At 34.3% G+C, this 20,177-nt stretch overlaps 1 protein-coding gene across 3 annotated transcripts in view; it reads right to left on the bottom strand.

Annotated features, from left to right (window-relative positions):
* Bend5 (BEN domain containing 5) overlaps positions 1-20,177 on the bottom strand; it is an 845,928-nt gene that overhangs the window by 749,978 nt on the left and 75,773 nt on the right. For all 3 annotated transcript variants that reach the window (XM_069987272.1, XM_069987274.1, XM_069987271.1), the window contains exon 2: positions 12,717-12,839. In XM_069987272.1, coding sequence (XP_069843373.1) covers positions 12,717-12,839 — 123 coding nt within the window. The remainder of the gene's footprint in view (positions 1-12,716; positions 12,840-20,177) is intronic.

Below are 20,177 nucleotides of genomic sequence, written 5' to 3'. Positions count from 1 at the left end.
GACTCTAATTAACTTCTATTTCTAAAAATTCAACTATTGACAAAGTATTTTCTAAACAACATACCAAGTTCTGATAATCACATGTAAATTCTGGTCCCTACCTAGTGAAAAATCTCATGACTCCCCAATGGTAAGCAAAGGCATTATAAGGAATATGAAGATATAGAAAAATAAATTTGAACTTTTTACTAATATGGAATACTACATTATTAATATCACATTCCAAATAATCATTGCTAAAAACACACTCTCCTACTATAAACTGAAATATTTTGTCTTCAAGCTGTGCCTAGACATGTGTAAGAAGTTTATGAAAAAATAGTCTTATCTCAAATCCCTCAGTCAACATCACCTAATGCTACTCCTTGTCTCCAGGTAAAATCGGCCTCTCCCTCTTTGGTGACTATAATACCCTATACAGATTTGACTTATTTATTTATGTTTAATCAATAGGTGTTTTTGATCTCCCATTAGGTATCAATGTACTAAATGCTAGAAACATAGAATACTTGGTACAAGAGACAATACTGTTATCATGGCATCACATGTAACAGGGTTTAAATATGTGATAATAAATAAAGCCCAGAAAGTCTGGTATTAAGTGCTAAGAACAAGAATAAATTTAGAAATGGTAACAGGGGAGAAGAAAAAGCAATCAAAACGTCTCGCTAATAAAATGACATTTTAAGAGAGACCTGAATGAAACAAGAGATGTTTTCAAAAGAAGGCCCTGAAGTAATAAACATATATAGCACATAGTGTATTTAAATGAGAGATGACTGTAACTTGAATATTTTTAGCCCTATAGCTCTTTAGTATACCATCCAAGTGTGAGCTCCTTGTGAACAAGGATTCTATCTTAGTTACTTTTGAATTTCCATTGCCTAACATGACACAGTAAACTATCAATATATGTTCTAAGAGTAATAAGAACCTAACCTTTTAACTTTTCCTTACATAACATAGTCTTGTTTATTATTGATGGATAGATGCTGAATCCTGGCTATTCTCTTGCCTTTTCTAAAAGCAAGGACTGTTTTCAGACTCATTTTTTCCTCTTTGTTTCATCCCAGCATAGTACTGTATAAATTTAAGACGCAGAAATGTTGAAGGAATAGCTAGATGCAATGATATTACGACATTTGAAATAAAGGATAAATGCCTGAAATCCCAGGACATCAGAGATTTTTAAGAAAGAGTGAAAATATTGAAAACTACCTTTCTTAATACCTAATCTCCATAACTACCATCCTTAATTCTCCCTAGTATCCTTTTATAAGCACAATCAGAGTCATAATTTGGGTATGTTTTCGGGATCCAGAGCTAGCTCAGAAGAGAATAACCCCAGCCATGAAGACTGAGAGCACAGTGCCCCAAAATCATGCATAATGCTCAGGAATGGTATTAGTTGCAAAGATAGCAAAGTTCTAGGTGGTAGGTACATGTAATAATATAGACAAAACATATTTTTGGCTTGTTAGTAGATCACTTCTAGATGGTAGCCAATGATTAGACTAATGAAAAGTGATTTGGCTATAGAAATGATAGAAACTTGGCCTACAGGCCCAAATTCCTACCTAGAAGGCAAGTGTCTAAGCAATATTGCAGGTTTGGGAAGATGCAAATTCTAACATGGTAAACTAAATGTCTAGTAAGACTTTGGCCCAGAAAAGAAGGTAACAAGAAAAACAAACTGTGCAAGCCCTACTAAGAGAAATAATGCAGGAAACACTAAACTAATGATCAGGAAAGATTTCTTGCACATAAATGACAGATTGGTTGTACCAGCTCTACTAAAGCTCAAGGTAGCATTCTTTGGTAAACAATAGCTCAGGGATCATAGGAGAAAAACAAACGAGTAGGTAACAATTCTCGACAAGAAACTAATTACTTTACTCATGTAACTGTAACCTCTCTGTACATCATCTTTACAATAAAATAATTCTTTTAAAGAATAGCTCAGGGATAGGACAGACTGGGATAAAACCCAAAGCCTCTTGGCAGTATAACTGCTAGAATCTAAAAGAAATGTTTGAGTAAGAGCTGTTCTACAAAACTAGAGGTATGTTACGCTAGAAGACACATTGCAGACCTGCAAACCCAACAACTGTATTATACCTATCCATCACTTCTCCGCACTTACAACGTCTTCATAGAGAATGTGTTTTACCTACATCCCTAGAAAAGCATCCCTAACACTTATGACCACTCTCCTTGACCACAGTTAAACAGATTCCAAGCTAGGCCAACCATCTTTTCCTTCTGCTAATTTGGAAATGAAATATAAAACTGAGTTTGTTAAATTATGTTGAGCAGTTAGGTCAAAGTCAATCCTATTGTAACTGAATGTCACAAGTTTGAAACAAAACCAAGAGCCTCAGAAAGATAGCCAGAAGGTGAAGAATGGAGAATTAAGGTTTAGGAAGAAATAGATTCTAGAACATTCAAGCACAAGCATAAATAGAAAGAAGAGGAGGTTTCCTGATAAATTTCTTGTTTCTTTTATTCATTATACTTAGATTAAAAATATCCTTTGTTATCCTAAAAGAAACAACAGCCCTATAAATAAGTGGGCTAAAGACTTAAAGAGAGACTTCTCTGAAGAGGAAATAAGAATGGCCAATAGTCAAAGAAGAAATGCTCAACCTCTCTAGCAATGCTAATCAAAACAACATTGAGATTCTACCTCACCCCAGTTAGAATGGCTATAATCAAGAACTCTAATAACAACAGATGCTGGAGGGATGTGGCCAGAAGAGAACCCTACTGCATTGTTGGTTGGAGTGTAAACTTGTTCAGTCACTTTGGAAAGGAGTATGGAGGTTCCTCAAAAGACTCCACATAGAGCTCCCCTAGGACCCAGCAATCCCACTTTTGGGCATTTACCCAAATGATCACAAACAAGGCCATACTAAAGCTACCAGCATAACTATGTTTATTGCAGCATTATTTACCATAGCTAAGATATGGAACCAAACTAGATGCCCCTCAATAGATGAATGGATCAAGAAAATGTGATATATAAATATATATATGAATTCTATGCTTCCATCAGAAAAAATGACACTTTTTCATTTGTTAGGAAGTGGAAAACCTTGAAAAAATGTTTCTTAAGTTAATTAAGCCAGACTCAAAGAAACATTGGTCCCTTGGTCTCCCTTATTTGCAATAACTAGTATATAGGACAAGCAGAAAAGATCAAAAGATACATATATATGACCATGTAAGATGATGTTAAACAAAATGAACCCCAAGATAGGGACACAAGTGGATTTTCTTTCTTGCTATTGTTTTTAATGTATTTATAATGTACTATGTGATTTTTTTGTTTCTTTTGTATGATCTTCCCCCATGGTATAACCCTGTTTTCACTGTATTTGATTCCAGTAAACTGCATCTTGTATATACATTTTTCTAATTTGGGGAGATGAAGGGAAATAACAAAATGCTGAAATAAGGATACAGGTTGACCCATTGTAACAATGACATGTACAAGACAAGAAGTTGAAAATGAACTTTACAGCTTGCGGGGGCGGGGGGGGGAAGGAGTTGGGAAGGTAGGGAGGGAAGGGATGATAGGGAAAAAACAAAGGAGGAGGTAATAATGCTTGTAGGAAATGTACTCCTTACCTTACTCATATAACTGTAACCTCTCTGTACAGTATCTTTACAATAAAAAAAATATTTAAAAATATCCTTTGTTTAGTGAAAACAGAATTCTTGCACAAAGTCTTTCTTGAAATATAGTTTTATTCACTAGAACTTTGAAGGTCTTTAATAGCATGTAATTCTCATTTGCAATGCTGTTATTTATAGTCCTGTGTTAAATATTCAGATTCAATTATAATTATCCTATTCTTAGATGATATTAAGCTATACTTTAAATATCATCTGATATTATTAGATCTTACAAGTCCCCAAAAGAAGAAAACACACAAAGAAAAAATATATGCCCCCTTTTATAAGAAATAAAATAGGCATCCAAATATTACTTATAAAACTGCTTCCCATCTTTTATCCTGTTTAGCTGTATGAAAGGTTAACCTCTAATTCCATTTACAATGCTGATCCAGCAAGAAAGAAATTAATTTGGCATTAGAGTAGTAACATCAATTTCCCATGTAACTGAAGTAATGCATTTACTGGAAAGAGATTAATATCAATTCCATAAATCATTCACATGCTTTTTCCGGAGTTTGAGACATCTGAGTAATGTCATATATGTGAGCTGATATCACTTTATGCATACTCCATTCATTAATCTATGCCTGAAGCTGCAGAGGAGTTGTCTGTAGAAAATACAAAATTTGGAAAAGATTCCATCTTTCTGTTAATTTTTGAGACTCATGTTAGATTAAGTCAAATGTTGCCATAAATAAATCCACACAAACAGCCAGTATTTTTAGGGAAAAAAACATTTAAACATTTGGTCAATTAGCTTTCTAGTTAATATACATTAGCTTTCTACTTAATATACATTTGATAAGAAAATGAGTAAATGTCAGTGTAAAGACTCCATTAATAAACCTCTATAAAACAAATGCCTGAAAGAAGAACTGAGTCCAAGCCTCTCTTTTAAATAGTTTTTTAATTGAATTCCATTGTCCTATAATCAGTTGTTTGTAGCAATATTAGTCAGAGCTCAAAAAAGAAACAGAGCCAATAAAATGTAGGCTGTGTGAGAAAGGGTATATCTCAAGATTTATTATAAGAAATTGTTTTGTTCGATTATATACTAACACAACTCCAGATCTGCAGTTGATGAACAGAAGAAGCCTATGGTATAGGGAAGCCTATGGAATAGGCCCTCAAGTGATTGAAAAGCAACCCTCAAGTGAGGGAGAACAATCTGTTTTAGAGACTACTGATTAAATGTTATTTTTATCCTCACAGAACTACCTATAGATGCCAAGGGAAGAGAGTGTCAAGTAGAAAGAATGGCCATTAGAAATCCTGTATGCTTCAAAAGAATGTTAGAGCTAAGACTAGATAATTAAATTACATGACTATGTCCCTTGCAATTTTGCTGCATTGTTCTCTGCAAGTCAACAAAGGCATTATAAATGCCTACAATTGAGGTCAATAGTTAAAACAAAATAATCCATACATTTATAACTAATTTCACCTGAATTTCTATTGATCCTATATAAATTCTTTTAACAAATATTTATTGAGCACCTATCATGTGTCATCTACTTCTATGAGAGAAAAATTCTACCCTCATTGCGTTTATATTCTACTTGAGATAAAAATGCTGATGAGTAGGTAAAATATATATGATATTAGTGGTAACATAAGGAATGAAAAGTAGAACAGAGAAATGGTCAGTGAAGAAGGGTCCAAATTTTATTAGGAGAAGACCAGAATCTCAGAGGAGTAATAACCCTTGTTTTCACTGTATTTGATGTCAGGGCACTGCATCTTTTACATACACTTCTCTAATTTGAGGCAGGGAAGGGAAAAAAATGCTTAAATAGGGATACAGGTTGACCCATTGTAACAATGATATGTACACGACACTATGTTGAAAATAAACTTTATGGCTGCAATGCTTGATAAGAAATGTACGCATTATCTTGCCCATGTAATTGTAACCCCTCTGTTCAGTATGTTCACAAAAAATTAAAATTAAAAAAAGAAAATAAACTTTACAACTTTGGCTGGGGGAGAGGTAGTTGTGGAGGTGGGAGGGAAGGCATGATAGGGGAAAAACAAAGGAGGAGGCAACAATGCTCAATAGGAAATGTACTCAGTACCTTGTTCATGTAAATGCAACCCCTCTGTATTTTTACAATAAAAAAACATACAAAAATAGAGCTTATATGTGCAGACAAAATGGATGCCCAGGTTTTTTCCTTAATTTTGTAAAAATGATTATGTAAAAATATAATGTTTTTGACAGAATATTTTGTCCCTCTACTATGTTTATATTATATGGTTTAGTCTGAAGTAATTTAAACATTGTTAGTTTTGAAAATGTACTCATGCAATTTCACTTTATTCTTTGTGTTTAGTGCTTTACTTTGGAAGATTACTTTTTGTTTTAAAATCCTCTTGATTTTAGAGAAGGCTAAGACATTTATAAAGGTAGACATCTCCTCCTCCCTGTCTTTCAATCTGCTATGGAAATTCAGACTGGAAGCAGTTAGTCAAAGAGAATGCAGTGTTTCAGAGAAAAAAAAAGCATCAAAATTTAGTTGCACTACTCACCAGTGCCGGACATTGAGCTGATCATTTAAACCTAGCACTTCTGTTGGTCTTTAAAATGGATATGTATTAAAACATGAGCCTTTCATGGTTGATGTATATTAGAATTAACTTAAAGGCTAGCAGAGAACCAGTGATCAGTACTGATATGTGAAAATAAAACCTAGAAAAGGAAGTAAATCATTTTCTGTTTATGAATGGGCTGGGGTGGAAGACATGAAAAACACACAATAAAAGATAATCTTGCAGCTGAACTGAAATGTTCTTTATGAAATGTTCTTCTAGGGAAGTTTTTTTTTTTTGGGGGGGGGTAGTCGTGGGGCCTTAACTCTGGGTGCTGTCCCAGCTCTTCAACACAAGTACTTGGGTCACAGCACCACTTCTGGCTTTTTCTGCTTATGTGGTGCTGAGGAATTGAACCCAGGGCCTCATGCATACAAGGCAAGCATTCTACCACTGAGCCACCTTCCCAGCCCCTGAAATGTTCTTCTAGGAAGCACAGTTTTCTTCCTCTCTTTAGTTTTTTACTAACGTTGTTTTGATTTGCATTTCTTTTTTTTCTTTAATATTTTTTATTGTGAGAATACCTTACAGAGGAGATGCAATTACATGAGCAAGATAACCAGTACATTTCTTATCAAGTATTGTTGCCTCCTCTTTGTTTCCCCTTCCTATCCCTTCCCATAATCCTCCCCTCCCCCCACCCAATCCTCCCCACCCCCACCAAAGTTGTACAGTTCGTTTTTCGACATAACAACTTGTACACCTCATTGTTGCAATGGGTCCACCTGTATCCCTAGTTAAACAATTTGTTTTTTCCCTTCCCCTCCACAAATTATACCAACATCAAATACAGTGAAAGCATGGGTTATACCGTGGGGGGAGGGACATACAAAGCAACATAGAAATCATCTTATAAATATGTTAGAAACAATTGCATGAAAGGAAAAAAAAAACATTTGAATACTTATCTTGGGATTCATTCCCCTAATATCAACTTATCTGACCTTTTCTGCTTGACTCAGACATATACTAGTTATTGCAAATAAGGGAAAACATGGGACCTATGTTTCTTTGGGCCTGGCTTACTTCACTTAATATAATTTTTTCCAAGTCTTTCCATTTCCTAACAAATGGTGCAATATCATTCTTTCTGATGGAGGCATAGAATTCTATTGTGTATATATACCACATTTTCTTGTTCCATTCATCTACTGAAGGGCATCTGGGTTGGTTCCATATCTTAGCTATGGTAAATAATGCTGCATTTCTTTTATGGCTAGAGAAGTTGAGCATGTCTTCATGTGTCTATTGGCCATTCTTATTTCCTCTTCAGAGAAGTCTCTAAATCTTTAGCACACTTATTTATTAGGTAGGTGTTTCTTTGAGGATTTGTTGTTGGGGGATTTAATTTTTTGAGTCCTAAGTATATTTTAGATATGAGACCCTTGTCCATTGTATGGCTAGTGAAGCTCTTCTCCCAATCTGTGGGCTTTCTACTAGCTATGTCCTTTGCCATGCAGAAGCTCTGCATCTTCATGCAATCCCATTTGTCCAACCTTTCTTTGATTTGTTGTGTTTCTGGGTCTTCATTAAGAAAATTTCTGCCTGTTCCAAGGAGACCTAGGGTTTCTCCTATTCCATCCTGTAATGTTTTCAAAGTGTCTGCTTTGACTCCAAGGTCTTTGATCCATTTGGAGTTGATTCTGGTGCAGGGTGATATATAAAGATCTAGCTTTAGTTTTCTACAGGTGATTAACCAATTTTGCCAGCACCATTTATTGAAGAGGCTGTCTTTCTTCCATTCTATTTTTTAAGCTCCCTTATTGAAGATTAGGTGGCTATAAGTCTGTGGGTTCATTTTTGGGTTTTCAATTCTATTCCCTTGATCCTGAGGTCTCTTCTTATGCCAGTACCAAGCTGTTTTTATTACTGTGGCATTGTAGTAGAGTTTGAAATTTGGAATTGATATTCCTCCAGCACTGTTCTGTTAAGGATAATTTTTCCTATTCAGGGTCTTTTATTGTTCCATATGAATTTTTGTATTGAATAAGCTCTATTTTTTAAATGTAAGGACTGGTCAAGAACACAACTCACTGAGGTAGGATAAAATAATTACACATTACCTTGCTCAGAAAATTACAGCATTGGAAACACTTTGAATCATCAGTGTTTACCACACTATTAAAACAGTAATTCTCCTGAGGTTCAGCAATATGACTTCTACTAGGATCCTGAGCTATGAGAAGCAGCAGGTAGTGAGTGAGTTTAAAATCTAGACTCTCTTGGGACTAGGAAGGTGCTCAGTGGTAGAGTGCTTGCCTTGTATGCATGAGGCCCTGGGTTCGATTCCTCAGCACCACATAAGCAGAAAAAGCAGGAAATAGCTTTCAAGTGGTAGAGCGCTAGCGTTGAGCTGAAGAACTGAGGGACAGTGCCCAGGCCCACAGTTCAGGCCCCACGACTGACAACAGCAACAACAACAAAAAGAATAAAATCTAGATTCTCCATTTATAGGAATCTCAAGAAACCACAGAGTAATTAAAAGATAGACAAACAGATAGATAACCATGTATACCTACATATAATTCAATAAGGTCAGTAATCTAGTAAACAAGTGAAATTCCAGTTATATAAGTTCATTGTTGGTTCAATTATGAGTCAGACACAAAGAAGTTATTAACTACAGTATCATAATTACCAATAGTTCTCAAATAGAATAGCTAGACAAAGTGAGGTACTCCTTTATATATCATAAAACATATTGTAATTTCTCCTAAATCCTGAATATGCTAATTTTTCTTATAAAGAGAAAATGATTTATAAGGTATGGCCTGGCATGAAGCGGAATACTAATAAGAAGGAAACTTGTATCCAATCTATGTTAAAGAAGTCATTAAATAAAAGCACTGAACAGGGACAAAGAAAAGTTGTGATAGATTTTAAGCAATAAAGAAATATAAAGATGATTTGTATTACTGGCAGTGTAGAGGATAGAACAGAGAGAGGTTGAGCCAAATCTAAGAGGCTAGTTAGAAAGCTGCTACTTGCACAAGAGTATGTATTTGCAGGACCTGGTCTAAGAAAGAAGTCATAGAAAATGTTAGCCAGGTGTTGGTGGCTCACACCTATAGTCCTAACTACTCAAGAGGCTGAAATCTTAGGGTCATGGTTTAAAGGCAGCCTGGCAGTAAAGTCTGTGAGACTCTTATCTCAAATTAATCACAGAAAAATCCAGAAGTAGTGCTTTGGTAAAGTGATAGAATGTTCGTCGTGAGCCAAAGAAGCTTAGGGACAGTGCCCAGGACTTTAATTCATGCCCCAGGACCAGTTAAGAAAAAAGAAAACGTTAAATATTATAATCATCTATTTAATTACCAGTAGAGAAAACCAAAAAAAATCATTGCCTAATATTTTCTCCTGTTATTGTACTGGGAAAGAAAGGCAGAAATTCCATTAAGAACAACTTAGTTATCTGAGTGAGTACCAACACTCTGAATTAGCAAAACAGTACAATGATTCATATGAATCAGGGAACTCCACAGGAGATCGGGGATACACAGCAAGGTTGTGGAGCAGAAGAGACCAACTAGCAGGGAGACACATAAAAAACAAGTTCTAAATGAAGACTATGATAACTGATTAAAAGGGTAAAATACATTCATTCTTTGAGAAAAAGGACAATGATGAATGATTGCAGATAGTGCTGATAAATTCTGAAGTAAAGAAAGTTCATTTACTCAACAGTTTTAGAGAATTCTTAGTAAAGGGGAATACTCTCCATTTCCGACATCAAATTGAAACTTTTCATTGCCTGAGAGTGCCACTGTATCTCCAGCATTTGTGCCCTGTATGATAGTAGGAGAATCAGAGTTGTCATTTTGACATGTTCTATTTTAACTAGAAAATTCTTAACATTCCTTCAAGACTTAACTGATCAAAGTATGCTATAAGAAGAATTGTCTGTGGCTAAGTGTGGTAGCACAAACCTATATCCCCACCTTCTCAGGAAGATCATAGTTTGAGGCTAGCACTGGAGAAAAAAGTTAGCAAGACTCCATATAAACCAACAATCTTAGTGTGCTGTTACATGCCTATAATCCCAGTTATTCAGGAGAGGAAGGTTTGTGGTCTAGTCCTCTAGAAGATCCTATATAAAAAATCATTTTCATTCAACTTCCTGAATAAGGTAAGCTTTTGTTAACATTTTTATTACCCTGTATTTACCTCTATTCAAATTAGTAGAACTATACATTGTGGTTAGTCCAAACTAACCTCGACATAACTAACATAACTCTAATTGTAAATTAGAGTTTGCTTTAATCACAGCATTCATCAGGTTTCCCATTAATCTCCCTTAAGCCACGTACTATATTTTTCCCACAGGGTAGACACCTAAAACAAAGCTGGTAGACTGATAGAAATGTAAAAATCAAGCAAGATTTTATCTTATCCATTAAAGTAATCCAAATAAAATCATTATATATAGTTTTAAAGCTCTAAAACTTCTTCCTTAAACAAGACACACCAATTCATTTCTGTGAGAATAAGGAATATGCTCCAGCAAAAAGACTGAATTTTTTGTTGTTCCTTAGAGACTGTAAATCAAGAATTCACTATTTTCAAATATTTATCGGTATCTCTCAAAAACATAACTTTCTGTGAAATATTTTTTCTAACTTTAAAGGTTAATATTCATAATGTTCTTGGTCTGAAGTGAGCCTAATTTATTTTCTTCTATAATCACTTATTTGCTACTTAACTTATGGAATTCAGTATCACATTTTAAACTAAAAGTTACAACAATTGAACTATTGCTCGGTGCATGCCTCCAAGATTAGTGCTATTATAACCCTCCGTAGTAAACTGGTTATAAGAACATGCTATCTTGTCAGATTTACTGAGTTCTATTAAGCAGCAAGTCTATTCTCAAAAAGGAACTATTACACGATTCAAATAGGGAGAAAATGTTGTTCCTGTATGGACATTATTCAGGTCTGACTTGAAAACAACACTGTAACACTGAGTTATGGGATAAGTCTGTTCTCTCAAAATTTATGTTTGGAAATCTTATCTCCCTCTTAGAAGATGACTTTACTGGGAGTTAAAGTCTTGATTACTTCTAGAGATAATCATGTTCAAAATGAGATAATTAGAGTAAATCATAATCTAATTTAACTAGTATAAGAGAAAGGTGAGACAGATACCAACACAGGGAATGCTGCAGTGTTAAGATGAAAGATTAGAGTGTAGCTTCTCCTACACAAAGAAATGCCAAAGAAGGCTAACAATCACCAGGTGCTAGAGGACAAAAACTAAAGAGTTCAGTTAGAAGGATGTAGGCTTGTTAACATCAGGCTTCCAGAAGGGTGAGAAGATGAATGTCTAGTGTTTAATCAGTTTAGTATGTGGTACTCTTGTTATGTTGACCATACCAAATTAAAACAATGTGAACTAAGCAAAGGGGCAAATACTGCATAAGTTACCAGAACTAGGTACTAGTGGCTCACACTTATAATCATCGCTATTCAGAAGATTAAGATCTGAAGGTCTCTATTTGAACAAGGCAGGGCAGGAAAGTCAGTGAGACCTATCTCCAATTAATTACAAAAAAGCCCAAAGTGGAACTGTGTCTCCAGTGGTAAAGCACTAGCCTCAAGCAAAGAAAAAGAAAGAAAAATTTTAAAAAAGCTCAGGGACAGTGCCCTGAGTTTAAGCGCCAAGACTGACATATAAAAATATAAATATAAAATATAAATAAAAAAGCTAAGGGAGAGTGCCCTATGTTTCTCTCTCTCTCTTTATCTCTGTCTCTCTCTCTCTCACACACACACACACACATACACACACACACCAAATTTCTAATTGATAAGTAGAACCAATGTTCTTAGGTTTCAAAGAATAGTTATATAAACTGACACTGACATTCTCTCTCTTTCTCTGTCTCTCACACACATTATTCTCAACTATAAAATATGAACAATTATTTGTAAAATAAGATTATGCATACATTTCTTGTTATTATTTTCAACATAATTCAACCATCTGTTATCAAGAATATAAGGAACAACAAGAATGTAAGATATAACAAGAGCCAAACCCTACTAGATGGGAATATACAAACAAGTCCCAATTGCCCCTTTTAAAATATTCACAGAATCTGTTAAGATGCATTATTACTTTTGATTTGTTTATATTGGATTGTTCTATAATCTCTTTTAAAAAGGAAAGCTTCTTTACCAAAGATGAAGTTCTGTGAACATGTCATATACATCTAGATACATAGGAGAAAATTATGAAATAATCATTTGTAATAGTCAAATCATGCTGTTTGTTCTAAAAGAAATGATATCACCTTTATATTGCTAGAAATGAAAATACATTATGTCCAAATTTGTATCTTAATTATTTACTTTTCCCCAGTAGTTTGTTCCATTATGGTAAACTATTAAGTGAGAAGAATAACATTGAATGATCATAACAAACTCAAAGGTCTTTAACATACTTACCACTTTCAAAGCATGCATCAAAGACAAGATGACCTTTCTTGGCTTGTCCACAGTAACCATTTGGAAGTACCATATATTTGTTTACATTTCCTCCAATGGAATCATCATTTCCCATATCATTGCCTATATTTAAAAAAATGAGACTCACATTAAACAGAAATCTAAGTGAACTGAGCATTAGAAATCCAATATGATTTTGAACATCAATTTATCTTCATTCATACTCATTGACTAGGCAAAAATGTGCAGACAGAAATTAATTAACTATACTTTATAGTACAATAGGAAGACAATACATTTTGAAATCCAAAAATATAGGCTAAGATCTCATTTCTACTATATAATAAGTCTCTATGATCTAAATTAATCAACTTAATAGCCTTAAACCTCAGTTCCTCTACTTCATTATAAAAAACCCTATCTTCTTAAGATACATTATGAGAATTATATTTAAAAATACCTACTCTCATTATTGAAATCTAAAATATGTTCATTAAATTATATCACCTAGTTAATAATTGGTAATGTATTTAATGTGTCACAATATATATTAAGTTGTTTTGTTAAGGTTTAATAGATGATATTAAGACTTCTAAATGTTCTATCACCAGAAACAATTTGAAAAATACTAAATTAAGATAAGAATTAAGTACTAAATTAGAGTAAGGGTGTTAACAAAAATGTTATCCAAACTTTCAGCCCTTAACTATTTCAGCAGAGGTTTTCATACTTTCACAACCCAGAGTGCATGAAGTAAGTGTATAAGAGTAGTTGTATACAACAGTTCTATGAAAGCTATTTGACACTATAATCATGGTCCAAACAGAGAGTAGAAGATGAGGCAGTTGCAAAGATACTTTCAACTAAAAAAAAAGACTTGGTCCATACTTCTTCCAGAAACTATCACTAAGTGGAAAATTATATAAGAAACAGGTCCTTTCAGAATTGAATGACAAGCAATGATGTCCAAGAAAAATGAAGTAAGGCTGACAATAGCCTCAGCTTTTAGACAACTGACAAATTTTTGGAAACTGGTACAGCAAAAAAGAACATGGTGGTTTCTTGAGTTGGGAAGACAGAAAAATGAATTTGAAGAAATTGGGAGCCATTTGAAGAAATTGGGTGTCAAACCACCAAAAAAAAAAAAAAAAAAAAGTACTAAGAGACTGCTTGAGTCTTTAATTGAATAGTAAGCCATATAGAATAAATCCACAAGGCGAGGCATGAATGACCTGAAAATTGTAGAAAATAATCGCTAAAACACAGTGCTACAAACATTTGAGTTTCAACTACCCAAAGTGGAGAACTCATATTTAAAACCCAAAGATGCATATAAGACCCATACACAGAAAACTAAAAGTAAACTAATAATAGACATTGAGAAAGATGTAATGAAATAATAAGGTATACCATGCTCATGGACTGCAAAATTCACTACTGTTAAAATTAACAATTTTCCAAAAACTGATCTAAGAAAAAAATGCAATCTCAATCAAAATTGTAACAGGCTTTTGGAAGAAAGTAACTAATTGAATCTAAAATTTATATGGAAATCTGGGAACTTAAAATATACAAAGTCAGGCCCTGGTGCTCATGCCTATAATCCAGGGTACTCAGGAGGCTGAGATCTGAGGATTGTTGTTCAAAACTAGTGTGGGAAGAAAAGTTCATGAGATTCATTTTTGTTTTGGGTTTTTGTTGTTGTTGTTGTTGTTTGCGGTCATGGAGCTTGAACTCTGGGCCTGAGCGCTGTCCCTCAGCTCTTCAGCTCAAGACTAGTGCTCTACCTCTTGAGCTACAATAATGCCAGTTTTCTGGTGGTTTATTGGTGATAAGAGTTTCACGGCCTTTCCTGCCCAGACTGGCTTTGTTTGATCCTCAGATCTCAGCCTTCTGAATAGCTAGGATTTATAGGCGTGAACCACCAGAGCCTGGCTCATGAGATTCTTATCTTCAATTAACTACCATAAAGCCAGAAATGGCATTGTGGCCCATGGTATAGTACAAAAGTTCAGGAACACTGCCCAAGCCTTGAGTTTAAGCCCCAGGACAAGCACAAATTATATATACACAAACAATTATATAAAATATTAAACATCTGGAAACAAATTGTATGATATAAAAACTGATTTTAAAGCTCTAGCAATCAATACAAGTATAATACAGGCAAATCAGTGGATCAAAATGAAGACTAAAAAATTACATTTAAATGCACAGTTTCAATAAATGTGTAAAAAAAATTCAATTCTGTAGCCACCAAAGAAATGCTAATCAAAACATTTATTTTTTCATCATCTTTAAAAAGTTGTACAAAAGGATTTTAATTCGTTATGTTAGATTTTGAGTACAATGCATCTTCATTAATACCTCTTTCATCTTTCTACCTCATCTTTCCCAACCCAACGCATACCAATTTGCCTTCCATTTTCACATATGTACACTGAATGTTATGACTACATTTACCCAACCTTCCTCTATTAGTCTTCCCCCTCCCCTTGACCTAATATACCATCCTGCCACACAACAATACGTATTCCAGCTTCGTAGTATTCCTTTTGTTAAAATGTAAATTAGTTATTCAAAGGAGCCACTGAAATCCTCTCTTGCACATACTCTACTTTAGTTAATGTTTGTGTGTATATAAAATATAATGCATATAACCTTGTATAAGATTACATATATATTCATAACTTACACCTAACTTCTACATATGAGAGAAAATATGCATCCTTTGTCTCTCTGAGCCTGACTTGATTTGCTTAAGATAATATTTTCCAGGTTCATCCAGTTCCCTGAAAGCGACATAACATCATTCTGAATTCTGATGTATAAGTAAAATTCTATTTATTCAACTGCTTGTTTGTATCCTCCTTACAGTTATTGAGAAGTTTTTAAATAAAGGTTTTACATTCTTTGTCCAGCATCTGATCTACTTCAATATCTTTGGACTCAATTATTGAAGAGCTACAAATATTTAGAGGAAATCATATTGTTCTTTTCCATATTTCATATGTTTCTATGTTACAATTTGTGCATCTGTTAGATGGATAACTTTTTCACTTGTGATGTGAAAGTCTTCTAAGCCTTTTTTTGAGTGCTGCTCAGAGAAAAAAAGTAAACAACAGTAACAATACCAACATAAAAAACAAACTATATGGCTGGGCACCAGTGGCTCAACATCTGTAATACCAGCTACTCAGGAGGCTGAGATCTGAGGATCTTGGATAATAAGCAGGAAATTCTGTGAAGCATTTATTTCTTTAATCTCCAATCAATACCAAAAAGTCAGAATTGGAACTATTGGCTAACCTTGAACACAAATGCTCAGGGACAGTGTTCAGGCCTAGAGTTAAAACCCCAGGACCAGTACACACACACACACACACACACATATTATGTAGAAAGAGTACATCAAATAAAATCAATAATTATATGATCAATAGCAACAGAAAAGAAATAATATACAATAAAGTTTAAAGTTAATTAATAAAGTAATAATAAAATGAATTTAGAGTACAGAACAGAAGAAGGGATAAGAGAAAGGGATAAGAGAAAGCATGACCCAAGCAAGGCTTGATAAGCAAACAGAAGACCCAGAGTTCATTATTACCCCTCCTCAAAAAAAAAATAGTTGAAGAAAAAAAGAAGAAAATCTAATTAAAGAGTAAAAAATAATAAAATTAGGTAAGAGATACAAAAATGAAAAGAAACAGGAATCAAAAGATTCCTCCTAGGTATTTGGATTAGAGATACTTCTTGACCTCTAATACTAGACTAAATTATGCAGGGAGGAGGGGAAGGATAATGGGTCATCACTGATACATCTTTTGTAATTCCTCTCTTCTACCAAATGAGTTAGTACTGTATGTAGGCTACGCTTTGCCTTACATTCCCCACTAGATCAAACAAGTTGTGCATTGTCCCTGGCAAGGCTACAGTCTCTCTTAACTTGTGAGCCTGGAGGCACTACTGGCACAGATGAGCTCTGGTAATATGTGAGCTGTGCAGGTGCTCATTTAATTCACAATCCCCAGGCTAGGAATCTAGGACCATGGCATCTACCCACGATCAGCCACTTTCCTGAATTTCCTGCAGACTGAGGGAAGTAAACAGACCACTCACTGAGTTCTATGCTGGAGGGCAAGTCCCAAGAATAAGAAAATGATCCAACATCAGTCTTGGCATAATCAGACCCAAACCTAGTAGTAAACTTGTGACAGCTTTCACCACAAAGCTTGGGGCCACCAACCAATGTGCCCTCTACACTGTGAACTTTCCACTGTTTAGTCTTTCTCAGTAGGTCTGTGGCAGACCCTTACCCTCTCCTCAACTGTGTTTCCAGGTCATTTCCCCCATTCACTTAAGCAAGTGTCCCTAAGGACCTTCAAATGTGATCGTTCTTTATTTTTTGATACTTAAAATAATTCAATCCCAAACACTAAGCCATATCTTAATATGATGACTGAGTATAGCTCTACAAGATGCAATGAAGTTTTTTTCCTCCAAAGCTAGTCTGTATAGAATGATTCTCTTTTAGAACAAATCTTAGTACTCGATTTCAAGCTTATAATAATCCTGGGTTTCTCCTGAGGCTAGAAATTGCCAGCCTTTTTTTTTAATTGTGAAAATACCATACAGAGGGGTTACAATTACATGGGCAAGGTAATGAGTACATTTCTTATCAGGCATTGTTGCCTCCTCCTTTGTTTCCCCTTCCCATCCCTTCCCATTTCCCCCCCACCCCACTCCATCCCTCCTCCCCTTCTCCACCCCCTCCCCAGTACCCCCCCTGCTTTTTATCCTTGGGTTTGCCTGTACTCTCTGAGCTTACCTTATGTTTGTGGTGCTAAATTTTTCTCCCTTTGGGGAACCAAGGCTGGGTTTGTGAACTGCTTCACACTTTTTCTCTTAGTTGCCTTTCTGTTTCACTATGCTTCTTAGCTTTCCTATCCTCTTTCTTTATTCTCCTCTTTCTTTCTTCAGTATAATTTCTCCTTTGTTTCCCTCACTCTTCCACAGAGGTATGCTAAGAATACTTCTAACTCACTTTCTTACAAGAAAAGCACTGAGAAGGGCTTTATAAGATAATAAAAATGTTACATGGCTTGGTATAGATAGAGGCCATGTGGGTGTATATGTTTGCCAAGGCTCATTGTAGTATATATATCTCATTATATATAAATTATACTCAATAAAGCCTATTGTTAAATGGTTAAAAGTGAAAGTGTCCAGAAGCGATTTTAATGTCATAAAATTCATTCCACTGTAATGCATACAAAAGCAAAATTAAAAGCATATATATTGAACAAATAATAAAATTGCTTATGACTCATAAAACCCACTTCTTGTTTCCTAGATGCAAACTCTCTTAATCATTTCTAATTTTCTTAGATACTAATCCACACAATACTTTTAGAAATCCCTTAACTTATCAATATCAAATAGAATCTAACTCTCCCAAAAGAAAAAGATTAGATTACTTTCCAGCTCTCCAACAAATATATTATTATTTTATTTTTTATTTATTAAAATTATTATTTTAATTATACACATACCTCTTTTTATTATATATCACTTTATTGTAATTTTCAAATACTGCATTTGCATTGAAAGTTTGTGACAGTCCTATTTGAAATAAGTTTATCAGCACCTTTTTTCAATGATCTTGGCTCACTTTGTGTCTCTGTGTCACATTTGCTAATGTTGGGCCATTCTGATAGTTTCACTGACTGTCAAATCTCCATCTCTATCCCTGTATATCACTATTCCTTGAGATACACATGAAATTAGAACATTTAATAATATTACAAAGGATCTGATGTGGAAGAAATAATTGTATTATCAAAGCTAATAGAATTCACAAACTTTATAGACCATGATAATGACAATTTCCCTTGTGAAGGTTAAAATGTGTTTATGACTTTCACTAAGTATCACTATTCCATAATACTGTGAAATATGTAAAATTTATGTAATCACCTAATCTCAATTTTAAAAAAAAGAAAAGAAAAGTGAGAGAAGGGATCGGTTAGGAGTGATAGGTGACAATGTTGTCATACACCTTGTATTCACATACTGTTTTGTAGAATGGGAACTTCTTCATACAACTACTTAAAGATAATAATAAAAATTTTACAAAGGCCTTTAAGTATTCAAATGAAAGAATGGATCACAGAATTCTAAGTTTAAATAGAAAACTACAAATGATTAATCTTAGCAAAGAAAGAATGTCAAAAACAAAGAAGAGTAAGAGCTAAACATTTTGTTAGCCAACTTGAAAGTAAAGGAAAAGTTCTTTAAGGAAATTATAAATGTTACACCAATGAACATATGAGTGATAAGACAATGAAACAAGCTGGGTAAGGTGGTAAATGCCTGTAATCTTAGCTACTCAGAAGAGAAAGACTGAAGGATCTCAAGTTTCACACTGGTCTGACCAAAGTTTCTAAGATCCCATCTCAAAAATTAAAAACAAAAAATCTGGAGACATAGTTCAGATGATAGGATGCTTGTCTGCCTAGCTTGAGGACTTGGGTTTAAAATCCCCAATACTGCATTTTTTCTAAAAAAAAAAAAAGGGGGGGGCAACAATCTTATTGTTTATACAGAGATAGAATCCAATCAAAATGTTCCTATGCAGCCTAGTCTAGAGTAGGCGCCAACTTTCTTCATTCTATGAAGACCAAGAAATGTAAGGAAGCTATTGAAGAAAAGTGTAAAACTAGAAGACACTCATGAGAATCAAGGAAAGAAGCCATCCCCCTTATATGGAAGTACTATAAGTGACACAGCAAATTCTAACATAAAAAAGAGTAGCTAGTTATTGAGACAATATAGTTAAGATAATTAGTAAAGGTGACTTTACTGAACAACAGATTTGCAAGAAGGGATAATCTGGGACTTTCACGGCTAAAGAGAAAAATCTTACTTCAAAGCTTCAAAGGAAAAGGTAAATCTCTTCTTATGGGATAATAGTTTTAAGTTAAAGTCAGTGCTTATTTACCATTTCAATGTTCTCAAGCTTATTAAAAATTATACTAAACATATTTTCCTATTATCTATAATCAGGACAACAAAATGTGGCAAGGCTGTTTATAACATGTTTGTTGAATATTTGAAGCCCAGCATTAACTACTGCTCAAATACTAATCTTATGAAATATCACTATTCATGGACAAGGCACCTGTTCACCCAAGAGCTCTGATTTAAATGTATGCCAGTGATAATATTGCTTTCTTGCTTGCTAACACAACCACCATTGTACTTTATGGAATAGGAACTAATTTTTCCTTTCTTATTACTTAAGAAATACATTATCATAAGCCCATAATAGCCAGAGATAGATTCCTCAGATGGATCTTGGAATAGTAAATTGATAATATTCTGGAAAGGATTTACCATTCTAGGTTTCATTGAAAATAGCTGTGGCTAATGAGAGAAGATCAAAATACCAATATTAAC

The sequence above is a fragment of the Dipodomys merriami genome, unplaced genomic scaffold (assembly GCF_024711535.1).
Source record: "Dipodomys merriami isolate MVZ:Mamm:240054 unplaced genomic scaffold, mDipMer1.0.p SCAF_34, whole genome shotgun sequence".
Taxonomy (NCBI): Eukaryota; Metazoa; Chordata; class Mammalia; order Rodentia; family Heteromyidae; genus Dipodomys; species Dipodomys merriami.
The sequence above is the reverse complement of the archived record's forward strand: the minus strand, read 5'-3'. Positions and strand labels throughout refer to the sequence as shown.